The 17,553-nt window shown below is 39.0% G+C and overlaps 1 protein-coding gene across 1 annotated transcript in view; it reads right to left on the reverse strand.

The window, feature by feature from the left end:
* The window catches only part of LOC128697418 (alpha-N-acetylgalactosaminidase), a 214,800-nt gene that overhangs the window by 80,877 nt on the left and 116,370 nt on the right, over nucleotides 1-17,553 (reverse strand). The window contains exons 5-6 of the mRNA XM_053789045.2: nucleotides 7,314-7,488; nucleotides 6,549-6,723 (exon numbers count right to left, since the gene is read on the reverse strand). Of these exons, the coding sequence (XP_053645020.1) occupies nucleotides 6,549-6,723; nucleotides 7,314-7,488 (350 nt within the window). The remainder of the gene's footprint in view (nucleotides 1-6,548; nucleotides 6,724-7,313; nucleotides 7,489-17,553) is intronic.

Raw genomic sequence — 17,553 nt, forward strand, 5'->3', positions numbered from 1 at the left:
TTGACTCTTGTGCACATTACAGGGTCATTATGATAGTTGAAATTGTCAGTTTCTTATCTTCAACAGACAGATGGAAGGGTCAAACTGAGCATTGGAAATGGACTAAAATGAAGACTCCAAGTGGCCAAAATCACTGCACCTAGACCACCAACTCTGTGCCTGCATAATTCTGTAAATTTTCCATCATATTTTGCATTTCTGGAGTCAAAACAGTAAAAAGGTCAAGTTCCTAAGCTAGTTTGGATACAGGACCATACAACTATCACTTGTAACATAAGATTTTATTAACATGATGTTGAAGACCATTTGGCATATTTGATCAATTGATCACTTTGGCTAGAAGCTTATGACATATGGATCCCCACAAAAGTAGGAACCAATGTTGTAACATACAGATATTAATTTCAATCTGTAAGGTAATATTACTGAATGCCTCTTTCAAATACCTCAGAGAACCATGCAAAACCTAACTTGAAGCTACACTTCTTTATGCAGCATGGTTGCCATAACAATAAAGAAGATACAGTATGTAATTCAATGCAGAAGTTGTCTTTATACTGTATTTTAAATTTCAAGGAACTCTATTGTTCTTCTTCTTTCAACAAACCGGCCGTATCCCACCGAGGTAGGGTGGCCTAAACAGAAAAACGAAAGTTTCTCTTTTTAAATTTAGTAATTTATACAGGAGAAGGGGTTACTAGGGGTGTGTATATATATGCATGTATATATATATATATATATATAGATATATATATATATATATATATAAATATATATATATATATATATTTTTTTTTATTATCACACTGGCCGATTCCCACCAAGGCAGGGTGGCCCGAAAAAGAAAAACTTTCACCATCATTCACTCCATCACTGTCTTGCCAGAAGGGTGCTTTACACTACAGTTTTTAAACTGCAACATTAACACCCCTCCTTCAGAGTGCAGGCACTGTACTTCCCATCTCCAGGACTCAGTCTGGCCTGCCGGTTTCCCTGAACCCCTTCATAAATGTTACTTTGCTCACACTCCAACAGCACGTCAAGTATTAAAAACCATTTGTCTCCATTCACTCCTATCAAACACGCTCACGCATGCCTGCTGGAAGTCCAAGCCCCTCGCACACAAAACCTCCTTTACCCCCTCTCTCCAACCTTTCCTAGGCCGACCCCTACCCCGCCTTCCTTCCACTACAGACTGATACACTCTTTTAGTCATTCTGTTTCGCTCCATTCTCTCTACATGTCCGAACCACCTCAACAACCCTTCCTCAGCCCTCTGGACAACAGTTTTGGTAATCCCGCACCTCCTCCTAACTTCCAAACTACGAATTCTCTGCATTATATTCACACCACACATTGCCCTCAGACATGACATCTCCACTGCCTCCAGCCTTCTCCTCGCTGCAACATTCATCACCCATGCTTCACACCCATATAAGAGCGTTGGTAAAACTATACTCTCATACATTCCCCTCTTTGCCTCCAAGGACAAAGTTCTTTGTCTCCACAGACTCCTAAGTGCACCACTCACTCTTTTCCCCTCATCAATTCTATGATTCACCTCATCTTTCATAGACCCATCCGCTGACACGTCCACTCCCAAATATCTGAATACATTCACCTCCTCCATACTCTCTCCCTCCAATCTGATATTCAATCTTTCATCACCTAATCTTTTTATCCTCATAACCTTACTCTTTCCTGTATTCACCTTTAATTTTCTTCTTTTGCACACCCTACCAAATTCATCCACCAATCTCTGCAACTTCTCTTCAGAATCTCCCAAGAGCACAGTGTCATCAGCAAAGAGCAGCTGTGACAACTCCCACTTTGTGTGTGATTCTTTATCTTTTAACTCCACGCCTCTTGCCAAGACCCTCGCATTTACTTCTCTTACAACCCCATCTATAAATATATTAAACAACCACGGTGACATCACACATCCTTGTCTAAGGCCTACTTTTACTGGGAAAAAATTTCCCTCTTTCCTATGTACTCTAACTTGAGCCTCACTATCCTCATAAAAACTCTTCACTGCTTTCAGTAACCTACCTCCTACACCATACACTTGCAACATCTGCCACATTGCCCCCCTATCCACCCTGTCATATGCCTTTTCCAAATCCATAAATGCCACAAAGACCTCTTTAGCCTTATCTAAATACTGTTCACTTACATGTTTCACTGTAAACACCTGGTCCACACACCCCCTACCTTTCCTAAAGCCTCCTTGTTCATCTGCTATCCTATTCTCCGTCTTACTCTTAATTCTTTCAATAATAACTCTACCATACACTTTACCAGGTATACTCAGCAGACTTATCCCCCCTATAATTTTTGCACTCTCTTTTATCTCCTTTGCCTTTATACAAAGGAACTATGCATGCTCTCTGCCAATCCCTAGGTACCTTACCCTCTTCCATACATTTATTAAATAATTGCACCAACCACTCCAAAACTATATCCCCACCTGCTTTTAACATTTCTATCTTTATCCCATCAATCCCGGCTGCCTTACCCCCTTTCATTTTACCTACTGCCTCACGAACTTCCCCCACACTCACAACTGGCTCTTCCTCACTCCTACAAGATGTTATTCCTCCTTGTCCTATACACGAAATCACAGCTTCCCTATCTTCATCAACATTTAACAATTCCTCAAAATATTCCCTCCATCTTCCCAATACCTCTAACTCTCCATTTAATAACTCTCCTCTCCTATTTTTAACTGACAAATCCATTTGTTCTCTAGGCTTTCTTAACTTGTTAATCTCACTCCAAAACTTTTTCTTATTTTCAACAAAATTTGTTGATAACATCTCACCCACTCTCTCATTTGCTCTCTTTTTACATTGCTTCACCACTCTCTTAACCTCTCTCTTTTTCTCCATATACTCTTCCCTCCTTGCATCACTTCTACTTTGTAAAAACTTCTCATATGCTAACTTTTTCTCCCTTACTACTCTCTTTACATCATCATTCCACCAATCGCTCCTCTTCCCTCCCACACCCACTTTCTTGTAACCACAAACTTCTGCTGAACACTCTAACACTACATTTTTAAACCTACCCCATACCTCTTCGACCCCATTGCCTATGCTCTCATTAGCCCATCTATCCTCCAATAGCTGTTTATATCTTACCCTAACTGCCTCCTCTTTTAGTTTATAAACCTTCACCTCTCTCTTCCCTGATACTTCTATTCTCCTTGTATCCCATCTACCTTTTACTCTCAGTGTAGTTACAACTAGAAAGTGATCTGATATATCTGTGGCCCCTCTATAAACATGTACATCCTGAAGTCTACTCAACAGTCTTTTATCTACCAATACATAATCCAACAAACTACTGTCATTTCGCCCTACATCATATCTTGTATACTTATTTATCCTCATTTTCTTAAAATATGTATTACCTATAACTAAACCCCTTTCTATACAAAGTTCAATCAAAGGACTCCCATTATCATTTACACCTGGCACCCCAAACTTACCTACCACACCCTCTCTAAAAGTTTCTCCTACTTTAGCATTCAGGTCCCCTACCACAATTACTCTCTCACTTGGTTCAAAGGCTCCTATACATTCACTTAACATATCCCAAAATCTCTCTCTCTCCTCTGCATTCCTCTCTTCTCCAGGTGCATACACACTTATTATGACCCACTTCTCGCATCCAACCTTTACTTTAATCCACATAATTCTTGAATTTACACATTCATATTCTCTTTTCTCCTTCCATAACTGATCATTCAACATTACTGCTACCCCTTCCTTTGCTCTAACTCTCTCAGATACTCCAGATTTAATTCGATTTATTTCCCCCCACTGAAACTCCCCTACCCCCTTCAGCTTTGTTTCGCTTAGGGCCAGGACATCAAACTTCTTTTCATTCATAACATCAGCAATCATCTGTTTCTTGTCATCCGCACTACATCCACGCACATTTAAGCATCCCAGTTTTATAAAGTTTTTCTTCTTCTCTTTTTTAGTAAATGTCTACAGGAGAAGAGGTTACTAACCCATTGCTCCCGTCATTTTAGTCGCCTCATACGACACGCATGGCTTACGGAGGAAAGATTCTTTTCCACTTCCCCATGGACAATAGAAGAAATAAAGAAGAACAAGAGCTATTTAGAAAAAGGAGAAAAACCTAGATGTATGTATATATATATATGCATGTGTGTGTCTGTGAAGTGTGACCTAAGTGTAAGTAGGAGTAGCAAGATATCCCTGTTATCTAGCATGTTTATGAGACAGAAAAAGAAAACAGCAATCCTACCATCATGCAAAACAGTTACAGGTTTAGAAACCTCAAGCGCTCCCAGTAATTGAGGTGTGACCTAAGTGTAAGTAGGAGTAGCAAGATATCCCTGTTATCTAGCATGTTTATGAGACAGAAAAAGAAAACAGCAATCCTACCATCATGCAAAACAGTTACAGGTTTCTGTTTCACAGTCATCTGGCAGGACGGTAGTACTTCCCTGGGTGGTTGCTGTCTACCATATATATATATATATATATATGTGTGTATATATATGCTTGAGGGGTTTGGGATATTGGCAGTTTGGAGGGATATGTTGTGTATCTTTATATGTATATGCTTCTAAACTGTTGTATTCTGAGCACCTCTGCAAAAACAGTGATAATGTGCGAGTGTGGTGAAAGTGTTGAATGATGATGAAAGTATTTTCTTTTTGGGGATTTTCTTTCTTTTTTGGTTCACCCTGCCTTGGTGGGAGATGGCCGACTTGTAAAAAAAAAAAAAAAAAAAATGTATGTGCAGTGTGACCTAAGTGTAAGTAGAAGTAGCAAGATATACCTGAAACCTTGCATGTTCATGAGACAGAAAAATGGACACCAGCAATCCTACCATCATGTAAAACAATTACAGGCTTTCGTTTTACACTCACTTGGCAGGATAGTAGTACCTCCATGGGTGGTTGCTGTCTACCAACCTACTACCCAGAGAATACTCTGTTATACTTTAATAATTACTTGTACAAAATTCAAGGAATTAACAGGGTAAATACATCTGGATTAATAAGTCAAGGTATGCAGAGTTAGAGAGACATTAATTGCCAAACAACACAGGTGAGGAGAATTAAATAAGGAATAGGAATATACGAAGATTTTTTTTTTCAACAAGTAGGCCGTCTCCCACCGAGGCAGGGTGACCGAAAAAGAAAGAAAATCCCCAAAAAGAAAATAGTTTCATCATCATTCAACACTTTCACCTCACTCACACGTAATCACTGTTTTTGCAGAGGTGCCCAGAATACAACAGTTTAGAAGTATATACGTATAAAAAATACACAATATATCCCTCCAAACTGCCAATATCCCAAACCCCTCCTTTAGAGTGCAGGCATTGTACTCCTCATTTCCAGAACTCAAGTAAGGTTATATAAAATAACCGGTTTCCCTGAATCCCTTCACTAAATATTACCCTGTTCACACTCCAACAGCTCGTCAGGTCCCAAATACCATTTGTCTCCATTCACTCCTATCTAACACGCTCACGCAAGCTTGCTGGAAGTCCAAACCCCTCGCCCACAACACCTCCTTTACCCCTTCCCTTCAACCTTTTCGAGGATGACCCCTACCCCGCCTTCCTTCCCCTACGGATTTATACGCTCTCCATATCATTCTACTTTGATCCAAAGATATAGATGCAAATTAAAATGAACCAGCTAAGCCTAGAAATAACTACCAGAAAAACTCCAGAACTCTAATTTATCAAAATCTAAAATCTTATCTGAAATTCTGGCTGCCATGTGATCCTACAACTTCAATCACTGACCAATCTTTACCAAAACACTACATGTGTCCACTATTGCAAAGGGTACAAATCTCAGACATATCAAACTTTTCAACAAAAATGAGCATTTGAAAATAAACAGAAAAATAAGCAAAATGTAAATGGGACAGGCAGTTAAAGAACTGAAGGAACATATAATTAAAATTTAATTTAACCTTGAGAGTAACATTGACAGTATTATACAGTATTAAACTATACCTATTTTTACAGAAATAATGTTCTTTTACTCTGATATTCACACATGTCAAATCAACACAAATGGTTTATACTTGAAAACATGCATTTTAATATATACTGTATTAAAAACAATATTAATTACTGCCACTTGAATATAATTATAGTAGAAAATTTGGTATTATGAACATTATACAGTACATGCTGATTTGAAAAACTTTGTAACTGATTTTCCCCTAAGGAAGGTTCCTTGATGTTGGTGAGGGGCTCTTGATTTAGGGAATTGGATCTGTGCTCCAGTTCCCCGAATTAAGCCTGAATGCCGTCCACATCCCCCCCAGGCGCTGTATAATCCTCCAGGTTTAGCGCTTCCCCCTTGATTATAATAATAATAATGTAACTGATTTTAATAAAATAGGAAAAACTATACTGTACTGTCTTTTAAAATTACAGCAACAATTTTAAATAAAACTGAAGAAAATTTGAAATCTAGGCAAAAATTTAAGGTTACCCATCTTACAAAATAAATTTAAAAAACAAATTACTAGTCTCACCTTTGTCCATATCTACAGGGTGGGAGTAGCATCCATCTAACTTGACATAGTCGACACCCCAGTCACCAAAGGTTTGAGCGTCTGTCTGCAGGTGACCTAAAATGCCAGGATAACCTGCACATGTGAAGTTTCCATAATCCTCATAAATGCCAAACTTTAGGCCACGTTTATGCATCTGGAAGAGACACAAAAGTAAAAAAAATGTAAAATTAGATATAGCAAGTACTGGTTCTACTCTGAACATCTTAAGTTGGAATGTAGCAAGTAAGAACATCCTTAGTCAGGAACCTAGTATACTGTACTCCAAATTATCATAATTATCTTACAAGAAATCAGTCTCTATTTACAGAGGGGTTGCCTCTTATTCAGACTAGTTTATACTTTTATTTAAAAATATCATCCTAAGAGAAATTTCAAATTGAAAATTTCTGATTAATTTTACTTATTCATAAAGGTAAAAATTTAAAAAAAATTAAAATTTATAATTTCTACTTTGAATTTAAGAGAATAGTCAGAACTGAAAAATTTAGTCGATTTTCTTAAACTTCTTATGAAAAAACAAAAAAAAAAAAAAAAAAATTACTGATTTTCCAAAATTTAATTACAGAAATTACCAAAAATCAGAAAGTTCAAACTTTATGAGATAATTGACAAGTCATTCTTTTATAATCAAAATTTAATTGAATTGCCTTATGATACTGTATGACTCTACATTAGCTCTTTATTTCATAAATTAAACAATGGATACTGAGGCACTGCACATACATAGTCAGCCAGAGCAGCAATACCAGATGGAAATCGAAAAGGATCAGGCTGAAGTCTCCCACGAGCGTCACGCTCTCTGGAAAGCCAGCAATCATCCAGAGACACTAAGTCATACCCAAGATCACGGTAGCCTTGAGTCACTATGATGTCTGCCATTTGCATGAACAGTGACTCGCTGTTGAAGAAAAATACATTTTAAAATTAATGTTAAAATTTTGTACAGTGGAACCCCCCCCCCCCCCCCGAGTTTCGTGATTAATCTGTTCCAGAGAGCCTGCCGAAAGTCGAAATTCACGAAACTCGAAACCATTTTCCCCATAAGAAATAATGTTAATAAAATTAATCCGTTCCAGACACCCAAAAATATTGAAATAAAATATTTTTTTTCAAATTAAATAAAGATTTATATACTGAAATCAATGAGAAATCAAGTACATGCATATAAAAAACAATAATAACATTACACTTACCTTTACTGAAGACTTCTGGGTGAATGGAAGACAGGAGGAGGGGATAGGAGGAAGGTGTACACTATTGTTTGGAAGCAGAATCTCCCTCCATTAGGACTTTAGGTAGCAAGTCCTTATTTGGGGTTACTTCCCTTCTTCTTTTAATGCCACTGGGAACAACTTGTCACTGGACCCCTGTCGCACAAAATATCTGTCCAGAGAGGTCTTTTTCTGCCGTTTCTTTAAGATTTTCCTTAAGTGGGACACAACACTGTCATTGTACATGTTGCAGATATGGCTTGTTTCAGCTTGGTCAGGGTGATACTTTTCAACAAAACTTTGCAACTCATTCCACTTGGCACAAATCTCCTTAATCTTTGAAGAAGGCACCTCATCCACTCCTTCTTCGTTCTCCTCTGAAGCAAGTTCCTCGGCTGTGGTCTGATGCTGTTCCAGTTGAAGCTCTTGCAGTTCGTCAGTGGTTAGCTCTTCCCTGTGGTCCTCCACCAACTCTTCCACATCCCCGTCACCCTCCTCCAACCCCATGGACTTGCCCAATGCCACACCTTCCACAACAGGCAGAGGGTCGGCAGGGACAGGGTCTGCCTCAAACCCTTCAAAATCCCTCTGGATCGTGTTCCTCACTTTATTTACCAAAGGGCTTGCACTAGCTTTCCTTGGGTCCATGATGACTTATTTAGCAGTTGCAAGCACAAAAAACAATGGATTATTATGAAATGTATTGTATGAACCCGCGGGATGATGGTCACGTGTTGTAAACAATGGCACACTGAGCGTGAATGGCGTGGGAGACTGGCTTGGTGTGTGCGGTGACGGGCGGATGGGTACCAGACGGTCGCCCAAACACGAGTCTAATCATGAAACTCGAGGCCAAATTTTGCCAAAAAAAAACTCGCCGAAGGTCGAATTTCACGAAAGTCGAGGCTGCCGAAACTCGAAGGTCCACTGTATTTATAAAATGTAAATTTAAGAAGGCAGGGAAAAAACAATGACCATGATAGTGATAGCAGTGGTGATATTTACATCATTCACGTGTAATATGAGAAATAACCATGATAATGATAAAGATTTTATTTCTTTGTAAAGGTTACAATGTGTAATTACAATTTTGGTTTGTTAAGGACAAAGAAAGCCACTAACATGCCAGGGCATTTCACACAGACTAATCATAGTACATAATAACTACTTAAACCTAAGTAATCAAGGTGGAGGTTTATAAGAATAAGAATCTTTAAGTTGCACATAATAAAATCCATATTACAAATAATGGTTCAAACAGTAATATTTCATGGACTGGCAGATGTTTAATAGACTAGAGGTCATATAATATTTGGGAGAGTTGCTTCAAACTGATTAGAAGTTGTTTTGGTTGGTTTGGTAAGTACTGAGAGATGAAATGATTTTTAAGCAAAATCCTAAATTTATAAGTAGTCAGGGGATCCTCTACTGGTTCAGGTAGTGAATTCCAGATCTTCGGGCCCATTATGTGCATTGCATTTTTCCATAGTGTGAGACTGACACGAGGGATGCCAAAGAGTGCCTTACGCTTTGTATTGTGACTATGCATTCTGCTGTATCTATCAAGGAGAATTTTAAGTGGAGGGTTTACATTGGAGTTTAACCCTTTCAGGGTCCATGCCGTAGATCTACGGCTTTGAGTTGAGGATCCAAACCGTAGATCTACGCCATGAGCTCAGCTCACTCTGATGAGCTGTGAGCGGTAAATTTGGGCCTAGATATGAGAGGATACATCTATGTGGTATGTGTGCACCACATATAAATCCTGCAGCACACAGTGCGCAGAGAAAAAAACTGAAACCGTATTTTTCAATTAAAACAGCGACTTTGCAGTGTTTTTTTAGTGTGTTTTTTTAGTATGTTTTTTTATAGATGTATTTGCGATTTCTTGGTCTCATTTGATAGAATGAAAGATATATTACATAAATAGAGATGATTTTGATTGGTTTTAGTACTGGAAATGGCCTGAAACTTGAGCTCAAAGTAGAGGAAATGTTAAATTTTTGCCAATGTTCAAGAGTAAACAAATGATCTCACACGTCTAATACACACCAGCTGGTGGGTCTAATATATGTTCACAAATGTGGTGATATTATTTATACAATTATTACAATATTGCATAACAGTAAATCTTCTATTTTTTGGTTTGAATAAAAATTCATTATGTGAATAAAAAATCAAAATGAAATTCATTTGTAAAGCCTCAAAACGTAACTAATGAACAGAAGAAATGTTAGTTTAGTGCCAGGAATGCCTGCATTGTTTATTCTGGACCCTATTTTGAAATTAGAATATTTTGAACGTTGCGTTAAATTGGCCAAATTACCATTTTCCGATCACTTTATTTTGTAGTTGAAACAGTTGAGTTGGTGATTTCTTGTGCTCAATCGATAGAATAGAAGTAATACTAGTGAAATAGCTGAGAATTTGGTTGACTGGAATAATGTAATTGACCTAAAATGGGAGTCAAAGTCAGCAAAATCATAAATATCGCTGACTCATCAAAATTCACAAGAGCATAATTTCCTCAATTTTCCATCAAATTTCATACTTTTTGTTTTATTACCTTCAGAAAAAGATTGTCTACCATTTCATAAGAAAATAACAAATTTTTTTTTTTTTTTTTTAAATTCTTGGACCCTGGTGCACACTTTGAAATTTGGCCCCTGGACCCTGAAAGGGTTAATGTTTTGTATATGTAGTAAGCACAACAATATGAGAGTAAGTCTCATATTTAGTAAGTTCAGGCTTTTGAAAAGTGATGAGGTGTGCTGTCTAGCACAGGAGCTGGTAATCATCCACACAGCAGCTTTTTGTTGGGTTATTAACCCTTTGACTGTTTCCGACGTATAAATACGTCTTACGAGCCAATGTTTCTGACGTATTTATACGCACAAATTCTAGCGGCTTCAAATCGCGCGCCAAAGGCCTGGTAGGCCTACACGGGAGAGAATGGGTCTCAGTGGTCGGTGTGCACCCTGTGAAAAAAATCTCGGACCTAGCGGTGCATTGTGGGAACGCCATGTTGTCAGTCCATTTTCACCATGCCTCTCGGTAAGAAGTTCCTCACTCCTCGGCGGATTGGAGGTCTTTTGTTCCCAAGTGATAGCTCTAACAGCGATGAAAATGTCAGTGACAGTGAATTCAAGGGTTTTCAAGTGAGTGTTACCGAAAAAAGTGCCCAGGATAACGTAAATAGTGACGAAAACCCAGATGACCCACAACCTTCGACCTCTGGTGCTGTGCCGGCTTGTTCACATTCACCTTCGCCTGTACCAGGACGAAAGAGGAAACTATTTGGTCGTGTACAACACCCTGATGATAGCAGTGATAGTGATAGTGATAGTGATAGTGATTTCAAGGTCATTGAAAGCAGTTCTAGTGACAGTGAGAGTGAATATTCCCCAGTGAAGCGCCAGTATGTACGACGTAGCATGCGGTCTGGTAGTGTTTCATATGTTGTTCCAAGGGGAAGGAGAAACTCTGGGAGCACATCCCGTGGCCCAACACCACGACCTGATAGTGAAGATGATGATATTGTAACGATGGGTATGAATGGTGACAGTGAGGGAGGAGGCAGTGGTGGTGATAGTGAGGGTGGCACGGCCCATGTGGCACCATCACCGGGTCACGCTACTAGCCACGCGGCTGACTCAGCAGAACAACCAGCCTCACCCTACCCCACACTGCCACAACCTGCACCACCACAACCTGCACAGCCACAACCACAGCCACAACCACGGTACAATATCCAGACCCCACCAGCAGACCGCATCTGGGATTGGCAGGACGGTGACGAGTTTGTTCCCAGTCCCCATGACTTTGATGAAACACAAAGTGGAATAAAGCCATCTTGTCCACTTGGGAACAATGCCAGTGAACTGGACTGCTTTGAGTTATTCTTCGATGAACCCCTGATGGACATCATTGTCAGGGAAACCAACACATACTGTGAATACACCATGGCAAATACAATTCTCTCACCAAAATCACGGCTACACAAGTGGAAGGAGACAACTGTGGCAGAGATGTACCTGTTTTTTGCCACAATAATGCTTATGCCACATGTGTATAAGCACACTGTCACCACATACTGGACAACAGATCGCCTGATTTCAACTCCAGGTTTTAGTGACATTATAGGTGTCAATCGTTTCCTGATACTGTTGCGTATGTTACACTTTTCAGACAAAACCAGGCCTGACAGAAGCGACAGGTTATATAAGATAAGAAATGTGTTTATGTACCTGAAACAAAAGTGCTGCATGTATTTTTATCCCTTCAGGAAGCTTGTTATTGATGAGTCCTTGATTTTATTCAAAGGAAGACTCTCATTCAAGCAATATATACCAAGCAAGAGGAAACGCTTTGGTATAAAGCTATTTGTACTGTGTGATTGCAGAAGTGGTCTTGTTTTAGATATTATTGTGTACACTGGCAGTAATACTTTGAGAGATACCATGAAGTTATTGGGTATCTCTGGTGATGTGGTTCGAACAATGATGGAACCATATCTTGGTAAGGGGCATATGTTATTTACTGATAACTGGTACACAAGCCCCTTACTCAGTGATTTCTTGCGAGTGAACTTGACAGACGTGTGTGGCACAGTGCGTGGTAATCGCAAACATATGCCAAGGTTCAACGCTGGCACTCGCAGAGGTGAGGTGCAAGCCTTTGCTGCCAATGACATCATGGCATTTCGGTGGCATGACAAACGTGATGTCACATTGTTGACATCAGTTCACACAAACGAAATGGTACCCAGTGGCAGGGACAACAGAGAGACCAATGAACCCATTCTAAAGCCTGCAGCTGTCATGGACTACAACCTCAATATGCGCTTAGTGGACAAATGTGACATGCAGATTGGGTTTGCAGACTGTGTACGCAAGAGTTATAAGTGGTATATCAAACTTTTTTTCCATCTTGTTGATATCTCTATGCTAAATGCTTATAACATATACAAGTTGAAGACCAACAAAACACCAAAATATGGTGAATTTTGCCTGTCAGTAATCAGACAAATAATTGCAAAGTACAAAGGAGCAACTCCTGCAATAGACCAGCGCCCACAGACGTCATCTCGTTTGAGGCCTGGTGATCACTACCCCATACAACTGCCTCCTACTACTGCCAAGAAAAATGCTCAGAAGAGGTGTTATGTATGTATGCATACCACAAAACGCCCACAAACACGCAGAGACACTCGTTTTATGTGTGAGGAGTGTGAAGTGCCCCTCTGCATATACCCATGTTTCAAAGAGTTCCACAAGCTGCAGCAGTTCTAGGAACGTGGTTAGTGACTGTACATATGTATATATAATATGGAACAATAGTAATAAACATTGTTTTGTATTGTTTGTTTGTGTAAACAAAGTGTATACACAAACTAATAGTGATAAAGTTTGTTCTGTTATTGTGTTGTAAATAATGAGTGTATATTTGAACAATGCACCTTACATTGGTCTCACAAGCCACATAAGTTACCTGGAAAAGAAAAATATTGAAAAATGCAAGAAACCTTTGAATTAGAGTAAATAAAAGAATACCGGGCGGGCGGCAGTCGCCGCTGTTGCCATACGCACGTCGATTTCTGCAAACTTTGCGGCTCTATATCTCGGTAAGTACTGATGGCAAAAAATTTTTTTTAGGCTTAAAACACTAGTAAAAATATTCCTAACATTTTCATAAGAAAAAATAATTTTTTTTTTTTTCGAATATTTGGCGACATAGAATGACAGTTTCAGACAGGGCCCTGAAACAGTCAAAGGGTTAAAAGTTTAAGATGGTTGGCTGTTGTTGATGATAGTGATAGCAGTGGTGATATTCACATCATACAAGTGTAATAAGTGTGCAAGTGTGCTTGAGCGTGTTAGAAGAAAATGGAGACAAATGTTTTTTAGGACTTGACGTGCTGTTGGAGTGTAAGCAAGGTAACATTTATGAAGGGATTCAGGGAAACCAGCAGGCCAGGCTTGATTCCTGGAGATGGGAAGTACAATGCCAGTACTCTGAAGGAGGGGTGTTAATGTTGTTGCAGTTTTATTACTGTAGTGTAAGCATGCCTCTGGCAAGAGTGATGGAGTGAAAGATGATGAAAGGTTTTCTTGTTCAGGCCACTCTGCCTTAGTGGGAAACGGCTGATGTGTTAATAAAAAAAAAATAATAAGTGTAATATGAGAAGAACCTGGAAGCTGAACAGCCTATCTACTTTTACTCTCCACCATATACATGTACAGTACTTGTGCTGTCAGCATAGTTGCTGATCCTGTATATGTATATGTTATTTGATACCTTTATTCCAGAATAAACAACCTACTAGAAGGTTAGCCAGATGGACCTTGACTATCCAAGAGTTCAATCCTACCTTTGAACACTTACCTGGCAAGTCAAATGTAGTCGCAGATGCTTTATCGCGACATGTTAGTACACTAAACGTAGACCCTCCATTTACTGCCGAGGATGTAAAGAATGCTCAAAGAACAGATCCCTTGTGGTTTGGTGTGGTTCGATTCCTGCTCCAGGAAGATCTTTTTCTGACTGTGAAGCCACCAGCACCCATTAGTGACTTTGTCATGAGTCAAGAATTACTGTATCGCACAGCCGAGTTGGGTACTCCAAGCAGAAGAGTATACCAATTAGTAATTCCAGTCACTAGTGAATGTAGCTCTACAGCTAGTTCACGATGTACCAGGTGTTGCACACCCTGGTATGGATCATTCTGTGAAACAAGCCAGAATGAAATACTTTTGGCCACGTATGGCAACTGACATTTCCGAGTATGTTAAGAAATGTAGTGTCTGTGTGCAGCATAAAGGAAATGTCAATGGTCCTAATCCAATCCAGGTGTATCTAACTACTAGCAAACCATGGGAAAGAGTTGCGCTGGATTTGTTAACCAATTTTAAATATTCCCTCCAAGACAATAAACATCTGTGTTATGGTAGACCATTTCACCAGATATTGTGAGTTAGTTCCTATTGCAGATAAGACTGCCGAGACAGTAGCTAAAGCATTTAAAGAACGCATTATCTGCAGGCATACCACCCCTAAGTCCTTAGTAACAGATAATGGAGGTGAATTCTGTAATGAGATTCTTAAAAATTTGTGTACCTTGTACAAGATCTCTAAATCCACCATTGTTCCTCATTATCCTGCCAGCAATGGGTTAGCAGAACGAACCAATAAGAAAGTACTTGATGTTTTGAGAGCCACTATCAACCCCAATAGTGAAACTTGGGATGAAGTTATACCAGATGTTCAATGTGCTATAAATTCTGCTTACAATACTTCTATAGGTGACACTCCACATTATGCATTGTACAGTGTAGACAAGCGTTTGCCTTATGAGTTGTTATATTCCACACCAAAACCCAATTAACCCTGATGATTTCATAGCAACTCGTACCAGCATAGCTCACAGTGTTTTTAGAAGAATCTGTGAAACACTTCGTAAATCAACAGCAGAATTTACTAAAGTAACTAATAGCCGTGCTAAGCCGACCAAAGTTAAAGTGGGTTCGAGGGCTATGCTGACTAATTTCAACAAAACATCCGCAATGCCTAAGCTCGATCAAAAGTTTGTTGGCCCTTATCGAGTAGTTGAACATATCAATGGCAATAAGTACAAGGTTAGAGAAATTAGTACTGGTCAGTATAAGGAATCGCATTTAAATCATATGAAATTAGTGTGCGATGTCGAGGATGATATTTCTACCCAGACTAATGTGTCAGTCACTGACAATCCTCCTGACTCTGTACCCTCTACCTTTAATACTCAGTCAGATAATCAAACTGAATGATGTTATTCTTTGTGTACACGACAAGCAATGAGAAACCCCCAAGTATCTGTTGTAGATACTTGTTCAGATTGCCCTCAGTCAAGGCATGTTAGCCATTGCAGAAGAATTCGATCCACCCAAAGATGATAATCATTCTGCATATGTAAATCCTACCCTTGCAGAGTTGGGTTTAAAAGTACATAGCCTGTATAATTAGTTGTTCAAGATGAATGAAGTTGTCAACTGTGTGTTTTGTTATTAGCTGATCAGTTTTTCAGATTTTTTTTTTTTTTGTGTTCACGTTCCCTCCTAATTCTGAGATTAGCAGTAATGATCTGTGCGTGCCAGATCTGCCTTTACTGTTAATTACTTTCACCTTTGTAAATATATATATATTCTTCCTCAGAATCCGCAGAGTGCATGAACACAGATCGATCGATCAATTCCATCCTTTATTATATCATGATTTGTTCTTATAATTCGTAATGCATTACGTTAACACCCATTACAATACCATCCATTAGTTCCAAGTTACATATGTCTTTGCTATTGTATAGAATCAGCCCAGAGCTACCTGCCTGTTCAGCCTATAGCATAGTATTGTATGTCGAGACGACATACGTAACATGACCGAGCTGTCAGCATAGTTGCTGATCCCGTATATTATATGTTATTTGAGTATCATAGTACCACCCATATGTTTTACATACACGACCCCTGGCTAGGCCCAGTGACTAGTTTGTGTGACATCACGTGATGCCGCATGAGTGCGTGGGATGCGCTCCCTAGGCCTCAGTTCCCCATAGGCCTAGCAGGCGACAGGACAGGCAGTTTGGGCTCCCCCCTCTTCACACACTGTCAATATATGTGTTACCATCCAACTAGTGTGTTTAACTCCAACCATCAAATCTCCATGAACCCTTCACAACAGTGCTTCTAAATTTCAGCACTCTGCCCTACCCAATACCTTATAGCTCCTTTACTTCAATTAAAAATAAAGGTCCTTTTAAAGACGAAAACACTGGTGCCCCATGATATAATGAAACAGTTCACTTAATTTGTCAAAATATTTCCATGGGAAGTATTGATCATATGGCACACTATGAACACTCAAAGTCAAGTAAAGTCAAGTTTACTTTCTATGGCACACAGCATTACATTATATACTGTTTTATCATACATGAAGAAACTCATGTAACAGAATGCATTTCAGGCAGAATTAAGATTAAGCATACACCAAAACACTTTTAGGATAGGTAGATTACATAACTGTTCATGTTCACTCTACCGTGGCATTGTAAGAATATCTATCGCTGTAATTTTACTAACTTTTCTCAAAAAATTTCCCTTATTATAAACATAATTGTCAATACAGTTTTGCATTACTATGTCTTCATTTTAACATTTTGGCCCTTTCGGGGTCAGTCCCATTGTACTACGGGTTTGAAGCCAGGGTTGGTCCCATAGTTCTACTCCCTGAGCTCAGCTTACTCAGATAAGCTGTGAGTGGTAAATATGGGCCTAGAGATGAGAGAATGGGTCTTTGTGCTATTTGTGCAACATATAAAAAAAAAAGTCCTGAAGCAAGCAGTACATAAGGGGGGAAAACTGTGCCCATGTTTTGGTGTAAAATGGCAAATTTGTGGTGTATTTTTGTGTGGTTTTTATGGATGTATTTTCAGTTTCTTGGTCTCATTTGATAGAATGAAAGACATATTACAGAATAAGACGATTTTCACAGGTTTCAGAACCGAAAGTAGCTTGAAATCGAGCTCAAATAGCGGAAACGTTCGATTTTTGCCGATATTCCAGAATACACAAATGACATTATTCATCTGTGTCCAACTGGCCAGTTTAATACACATTTAGGAATGCACTGACATTACGTATACAATTATTACAATAATGCAGCAGTCTGCATAACAGTTAATCTATTTTTTTGAGTGAATAAATATTCAAAATGGAGAG

The sequence above is a fragment of the Cherax quadricarinatus genome, chromosome 44 (genome assembly GCF_038502225.1).
Source record: "Cherax quadricarinatus isolate ZL_2023a chromosome 44, ASM3850222v1, whole genome shotgun sequence".
NCBI classification, from domain to species: Eukaryota; Metazoa; Arthropoda; class Malacostraca; order Decapoda; family Parastacidae; genus Cherax; species Cherax quadricarinatus.